The 8393-nt window shown below is 40.4% G+C and overlaps 1 protein-coding gene across 1 annotated transcript in view; it reads right to left on the reverse strand.

Moving 5' to 3' along the window:
- Positions 1–3940: 3940 nt before the first annotated feature.
- Senp7 (SUMO specific peptidase 7) overlaps positions 3941–8393 on the reverse strand; it is a gene marked incomplete at its 5' end in the record, with an annotated part of 101898 nt that continues 97445 nt past the window's right edge. Inside the window, 1 exon segment of the mRNA XM_008848487.2 lies at positions 3941–5570. Coding sequence (XP_008846709.1) covers positions 5433–5570 — 138 coding nt within the window. The 3' untranslated portion in view covers positions 3941–5432.

Below are 8393 nucleotides of genomic sequence, written 5' to 3' on the forward strand. Positions count from 1 at the left end.
AGCAATTGGCCAGCGTGGCCTGTTTGGAAATCACCACTCAGCCACACACTTCCCCCTGCAAAAACCCCCTACCTTTAGCCACGCTTGCCTCCTCAGATGCCAATAAGTCCTGTTATGGCACTGTCATTAAGCTCATGGGAAAGGATGACACCTGTTACATACAAGCCAATCCCAGCTCTGTCTAGTTTGGGGAGCTCCTGGCCTTGTTAAAAATCTTCCAAGTCTGCCAGACTGAGCCGCTTGATATATTCTCCTAGAGCCAGTATGCGGTTCAGGCCCTCAGATGTCTTTCCTTTGCTCGAGTAAAAGGCCATAAGGATCCCATAACTAGAACGATGAGAACTCTCCAAATTATCTTAGATAACAGACAATGGCCCTGGCACATCTCCCACATAAGATCACACACCAAGCTCCCTGGGATCTTGGCAAAGGAAAATGACAAAGCAGATAAACTTATTATGTCTGTAGAGATTCCTCTACTAGAACAAGCCAGAGCGTTACACCAACAATTTCACCTTTCTCCTTGCATTCTGCACCACCTTCTACCTGACCTACTCATCTCTAAATGCAGACATCTGAGCATGTCTTGCATTACATGTACACCCCTTGCTCCATTAGGCCCCCTCAATCGATATGGAGTTAACCCGCATGGTCTCCTACCCAATGCCCTCTGGCAAATGGATGTCACCCATTATAACTCCTTTGGTAATCTTAAGCATGTCTATGTCATTGTTGACACCTACTCCTCCTTTCTTTTCACCATCACTCAAACCGGTGAAAAGACCTCACATGCCATTAAGGTGTTCAAATCGGCAATGTTGGTAATGGGAGTGCCATGGACCCTAAAAACTGATAATGGGCCAGATTACACCTCTCTGCAATTCCAATAATTCCTGTCAACATGGAAAATTAGCCACGAGGTGCTTATCAAACAAGTAACTTGGGAGGGACTAAACATCCCTACTCATAATGCTATTGTGCCTGTTCGCAATGATAACATTCACAAATGGGTACTTGCTACTAGAGACTTAGACCCTAGGGTGGGCCCTATTGAGGCTTTGACTGCCTCCTTGGAGACTCTTTTGTCACAAGGAAAACCCACCTGCTTTGGCACACAGGAAGGCTGCTGGAACTGTGGGGGCTTGGCCACTTTTGTAGCCACTGCCCAAGAGGTAAAGCCCACCCCAAAACTCGCTGTCCCAAGTTCAAAAAAGGGATCCATTGGGCTAAAGACTGCAGGTCACAGCCTCAACTGGAATCAGCTCCTTTAAACTCCACCTGGGGCACCTCTCAGCCCCACCTACAAGAGGGGAAACAAGACAGATATTATGGACTCTCCCAATCCTCAGCCACTCCCCACTAATGACCCTCTTATACTCTTTCCGTTATCACTTCATTCCCCAGCCTACCCCACCCTCTATTCAACTAATTCTACACTTGGCCTCCTCACCACAGACGCAGTTACTTCCTAGGAATCACTGAATGGCTCCTGGCCCCTAAATAGCTCTCTGTGATTCACTACAAACAATGCATCCTCATGCATTGGGCTGTTCAACTTGACTGCCCAAGATTACACTGGCAGTGCCTCCTTGGGTTACATACTTAAACTCCAGGGCCTTTCCCCTACCTTCAACAACACCGATGCAACCTTGATCCTTGCTGCACTGGGGACAATCACAACAGGGGAGGCAGAGGGCCCACCACCCCTCCGCCACCATTTTGCCCTGCCATTCTACACCCATTGCTCCCCAACTGCCCATGCATATGCTCCCTTGCACCCTTTTTCCTCATGCTCCCTATACCATGGCAGAGATGCCACCCTAAGCCCAACCATGCCATCCCTCCCTTTTGCCACTTCAGCCGCTCCCTCTCTAATCACCCCCTAGGATCTTGGAGACAACTGGCCCCCACCTATCCCTGTGGCATTAAGATCTTCCATACCAACCATGAATCAATACTCGGTAACTGGGACCTCTGTGGTCTGCATGCCTGCATGGACATGAGGCCGTTACTGGCACAGCAGGGCCTTCAGCTTTCCAACAGCACTTACACTAACACCAATCCCTCTACTTGTGCCAAAAACAAAATCCTTACATCCATTGATCACACGACATCCTGGCCCCCTACCCCCATTTTCGTGCAGCCCCCATTTGCCTTATTGCTAGCCAATGTTACCTTCCTCGGGGACAACTCAACTACTCTGATACCAACACCACCTGTGTACTGGCAGCCTGCCAGAACCATCCAGCTCACATAGTTCTCTTTATGCGTGAACCCGTGGCCCTTTGGGTTCCAGTCACCAATGCAACCCACTTCCATGTTGTCACCCTTATAGAGCGGACAGCCTTGTCACAAGCCCCCCACTTAAAATGGGATTTCGGGGTCACTGCTGCTCTCATCTCAGCCATCATCCTTGCATTAGAGTCAGTACCCACCGCTGCAGTGGCTATCAACCAATCCTCCACTACTGTGGAGACACTCAAGGAGGCCATGTCCAAAACCTCCTCTACCTTTGACACTCAGTCCCTTATCAATCAGCATCTTCACCGGGTAATTAATGTGTTACAACAAATTGATCTCTTAAGTGAAGAGCTGGCAATTACCAAAGACATGGCTCTGCTAGCTTGTGACCCTCGCTTTAGGTCACCTTGTCTCACCCCGTATAAAGTACAGAATATTACTGAAGCGCACCTACAACTTGCACACTATATTCACAGCCACTGGAATCAAAAGTTTCTTAATTATTCTATATTACTAACTAATCAAATTATTGCTCTAAATTATACCCATGCCCCATCATAGAGGCCAGAGAGGGGCCAGAATTTAGCACTCTCTGACAGTATGCTGAGATCCCAGTGGCTTCACCGTGGAGGTCTGAACTCACCCTTAACCTACAAAAGCCAGATCTGCCCTGTGGCCTTGGGGGGGGCCTCACAAAATCCCAGGTAGGAGGATGGTATGGCATATAGGGGAAGCTCACCATCACGTGGAGGCAGGATTTGGGGCTGTCAGGCAGTCCCCTGTGTTCTCAGGTCCTCTGGTAGTTGGAGGCCAAAGCCCGGCACTCTCTGCTGGTCTGCTGAGCTCTGAGGTGCTACCCCGATGGAGGTCCGAAACTACCCTCTCAGGCTATCTGCTAGCCTACCAAAGCCAGATCTGCCCTGGGGCCTTGGGAGGGGCCTCACAAAATCCTAGGTAGGGGGATGGTATGGCGCAATTAGGGGCAGGTCATGACCATGTGTAGGCAGGATCCAGGGGCTGGATCCAGGGCCCTCTGGTTGTTGGAGGCCAGAACCCAGCACTCTCTGGTGGTGTGCTGAGCTCCAAGCTGCTACCCTGATGGAGGTCTGACCCCACCATCTCCTGGATCTCATAATATCTGAAAATGCATGTGTATACCTTGGGGACAGAGCCCAGCTCTATGTATAAAATTCTTTTGTTTCATATATATTTTATAAGCATATCCTGAGGTCACTTTATACAGTATTTTTAGTGTACATGTGTTTTGACTGTCACCCATCAAATGAGGTCAGGATGGAATTTTCTACTTGTGACATCATGTTGGTGCTCAAAACATTTCAGACACTGACTCATTTTGGATTATGAGTTTGTCGAATTTTTTTTTTAATCTGATGAGGTTGCTCAACTTGAACTAAAAATATTTTGCTACGTGGACCAGGCTGGCCTCAATCTCAGAGAGATCAGACTGCCTCTGTCTTCCAAGTACCAGGACTAAAGGTATGCACCACCACACCCAGCCAATTAAATTATATTTCTAACAGTGGTCTGTATTTAAGAAAAAAATTACACTTCAATTTAATGAATTGCAAATATGTTTAATATAAAATGTTGATATCCTCCTCAAAGCATTATTTCCACACAAATTTAGGAAAACAAATTTAAGATAGTGGTATCTTTGAAAAACACACAAACCAAAAAATTAAGAAATCACAAGATGTCTTTATATACTTGCTTTTACAAAATGAGATGTACAAAACAATTAACAGTCACCTTTAAAATGTATCTCCCCAATACACACTCAAACTGGGAATGAAATATGCAACGAGTAACCATCTTTATGTGAAATCTCCAAAAGACAAATCTTGAAAAATACAAAGATGGAAATGAGATTAACAAAAGTGAGGTCACTAAAGCTGTCAGCCTCAAACCTGTTAATTTTGAAATATAAGATTCAGACTTTTTGTCTTTGCTTCAATGCTTTACATACAGTTGTAACTGTAAATCCAAGAGATATTTAAATCAGAAGATTAAAACAATATTCGAAACTCATTATCTGAGAAAATACAGTACGGTCAAGTCTCAAAATATTTCTAATAACATTAAAGGTGTTTAAATTATAATACCACCAATCCATCACACAAATTCAGTAGAATTGCTACCTGAATAGTTAATAAAATATTAAGTGCCAAAGGTTTAAGATCCATAGGGGATCATACGTCTTTTTAAACTATAATTTTAAAATATAAAAAGAAATTAAAGAAATCTGGTTTTCCAGATGAATAGTGGATAAACTATAACATTGTATATTTGGTTCTAAATAATAAATAGAAGTTTGAAGGTATTCTTTTTGATAAAGTTATGAGGACATCAATTTTATCTTTTCACTTACAGAAACTGTATACATACATTCTGAGATAATGTAGGAATGAATATTTATATAGCTGTACATCAAATATACTAAGTTTAGCTACAGAATTTACAAAAGTTTATCTGGGACAGCTAAGTTTTACTCTAAATTTTACCTCAACAAATGAACAAATTTTTCAGATCCCCATATATGACACTGAAAGAAGTGGAGGGAAAAATGAAAATAGAGTAATTGCATTTAGCAATTGAGAATAAGCTGCACTTTGAAAGGATGAAGTTTTATCTAACAGTATATGTATTTTTTTTTACACTGTACAGAAGGGATGCCATGAATGGCATTTTCTGAAGCCTTGATACTAGGTTCTCTTTTTAAAAAATACACAGTATTCATACTGCATGCTTAAGCTGCAAAGAATAGAATTACAATATGATGTGACTTGTCAACAAATTTGACAAGCACTGGGGTTGGCACCAGGGAGAACTTAACTCCCATCAACACCCAGTCATGTGGAAGTCTAGATCACATAGTTTTATTACTTAAAAAACATTCCCACATTACATATGCTATTGCATAATCCAAGCATATTTACTCAAAAAATATCAAATATTTATGAAATTTAAATTTCTATCTTATAATGCATTTAGGTCACTCCCATTCCCACTCCATGAGAGCCCAACAATTCAAATGAGATATCATATTTTAATAGTGCTCAATGACTTATAAAACTACTGCAAGTTATTTTCCTCTCTGTGAACTAACACAAATGCTGGTAAGCGGCTTTCCAGTAATCCTGGAGAGCATGTGTCATGTTTGTAGAGATTAACTAGCTACTGCTGCCCTTCTGTTGCTGTAAATGAAGTTTCAAGATGAGCTCTCGAATATCTTCCCGTTTGGTCTTTATTACATGACGAGGAAACCATTTTTCCAAATGAATTGGAAATTCAAAATTGACAATGGGATCCTAATGAAAAAAAAGAAATAATGCAATCAGTTTGGCTTCATAATTTCAATTTTTTAAATTTCATTTTTACAGGAAATGAAAAAAATAGTAATTTAAAAAACAATAGCTTTCTGACATACCATAAAATTCGCCTAAAGTATACAACCAGTTTTCAGTTACTCAGAGTTGTGTAACCAGGACCACAATAAATTTTGGAGTATTTTCATTAAATTGCTAATTTTTGAACATCAAAACTAAATACTGTCTATTCTATTACAATGCATATTTAAGTGACTGGTACTTGGTAAAGAATGATTCAACAGAATTCAAAAGTCAAATTAGCTTAAACATATGTTAATATTTTTTAACTATTAAAAAGAAAGCATTGGTGATAAAGAATCTTAGATTTTAAAATATTTTATCTACTATTTTTATTTTTTTATGGAATGTATTGCCTGCAGATATATAAGTGCATCTTATATCATGCAATGCCTATGGAGGTCAGAAGAGGGTGTCAGATCTCCTGGAATTGGAGATAAGGATGGCTGTTGTGTTAGCTGCCATGTGGGTGCCGGGAACTGAACCCAGGTCCTCTGCAAGAACAGCCAGTAGTGCCTGAGAGGGTGGGTTCTGACCTCCCTCGGTGTAGCACCTGTGATCTCAGCAGACTGCCAGAGAGTGCCGAGTTCTGGCCTAGAACTGAGCATAGAAGCTGAGAACGCAGAGGACCACCTGAGAGCGGCCCAGATCCTGCCTCCATGTTGTGTTCCAGCAAATAGGGATCGAAACCTTTGAAGGAAGCCTGAATGCACCTGACTGGAAACTGACTTGGGCTTGTGTGGGTGCTCCTGAATAGCTGATCTGAACACATCAGTTCCCTCCAAAATAAAACCTGAGAGAACCTGAAACCTGTACCAACCAGCTTTACATAACCAATAAGGAAAGGACTTAGGCACCCCAATAATACAAACAGAAGTATACTTCAACTTAATTTTTATATCAGAATCATAAACAACAAAAGAAATTCACATGCCGAAACCACAACAAAAGAATAATAGTAAAGAATCATAGTAAAAATACTGTGTACAGAACAAAGAGAGAATACTGAAAGCAGCAAAAGAAAAACAAGTTACATACAAAGGAAAGTCCATCAGAATTACAGCTGACTTATCAATACAAACTACGAAACCCAGAAAGGCCTGGGCCAAGGTATTTCCAGTTCTACATGACAACAGATACCAGCCCAGCAAAAATGTCTATTATAGTTGAGGGGGAAAGAAAAATCTTCCATGACACAAATAGCCTGAAAGAATACATGTCCACAGAACCAGCCCTTCAAAGAATACTTGAAGCAATACAGAGAGCAGAGAGAGAAACAACTACACCCTAGGGGCAACACAAGAAAATAAAGGTATAATTGAGGAAACACAAAATTAAAGAACACAAACAACAATCAAAATGACAGCAACCAATACACATCTTTCAATAATAACCTTAAATATCAATGGACTGAACTCTCCAGTCAAAAGACACAGGCTAAGTGAATGGATTATGAAACAAAATAAGAAACAAGCAGGGGTTACAATTTTAATATCTGACAAAATAGACTTCAAAGTAAAACTAATCAGAAGAGATAAAGAGGATCACTTCATTCTCATCAAAGGAACAATTAAACAAGAAGATATTAAAATCCTTAACATATATACACCAAATTCTGGTGCACCCAAATTCATAAAAATAACACTCCAGGACTTTAAGACACACATTAACCCCAAATCAGTAATAGTAGGGGATTTCAATACTCCACTGTCTCCATTAGACAGGTCAATGGGACAAAGAACAAACAGAGAGATGTCTAAATTTAATGATACAATACATGAAATGGACCTAACAGACATGTTTCGAATATTCCACCCAAGCACCAAAGTAAACACTTTCTACTAAAACCCCATGGAAAATTTTCAAAAACTGATCACATACTGGCCCACAAACAAACCTCAATAAATACAAAAAAAATGAAGTAATTCCATGCATTCTATCGGACCACAATGCAATGAAATTCAAAATCAACACTGGACAAAGCCTAAGTCACTATACCAACTCATGGCAATTAAACAACACACTCCTAAAAAATGAGTAGGTCAAAGAGAAATTAAGAAACAAAAGAATTCCTGGAGTTCAATGAAAAGAATAATACAACACAACACAGCACATCATAGTAAAAACACTAAACATTCAGAACAAAGAGACAATACTGAAAGCTACAAAAGAAAAACAAGTCACATATAAACGAAAACACATCAGGATTACACCTGACTTTTCAGTGCAAACTATGAGAGCCAGAAGAGCCTGGACCAAAGTATTCCCAGTTCTAAATGACCACAGATGCCAACCCAGATTACTTTACCCTCAAATATGTACCATAGCTGAAGGGGAAAGAAAAATCCTCCATGACATAAATAAGCTGAAATAATTCATGTCTACAAAACCAGACTTTTAGAGAGTTCTTGAAGCAATACAAAGAGTTGAAGAACGGAATGACTATGCACAAGGGGTGACAGAAAGAAATTCAATGAAGGTATAACTGTGGAAATGCACAGCTATATCAAAAATGGGAACAGAAATAAAAACAACAGGATTCAATACACATTTTTCATTAATAACTTTAAATATCAATGGACTGAACTTCCCAGTCAACAGATACAAACTAGTTGAATGGATTAATAAAAAAAAATCTTTCTGTTGTCTGTAAGAAACTCACCTCACTTTCAAGGACAGGTACTACCTTAAGGTGAAAGGATGGAACAAAATATACCAAGCAAATGGCACTAAGAAAAAAGCAGG

Source organism: Nannospalax galili, unplaced genomic scaffold, assembly GCF_000622305.1.
Source record: "Nannospalax galili isolate Female #2095 unplaced genomic scaffold, S.galili_v1.0 scaffold1184, whole genome shotgun sequence".
NCBI lineage: Eukaryota > Metazoa > Chordata > Mammalia > Rodentia > Spalacidae > Nannospalax > Nannospalax galili.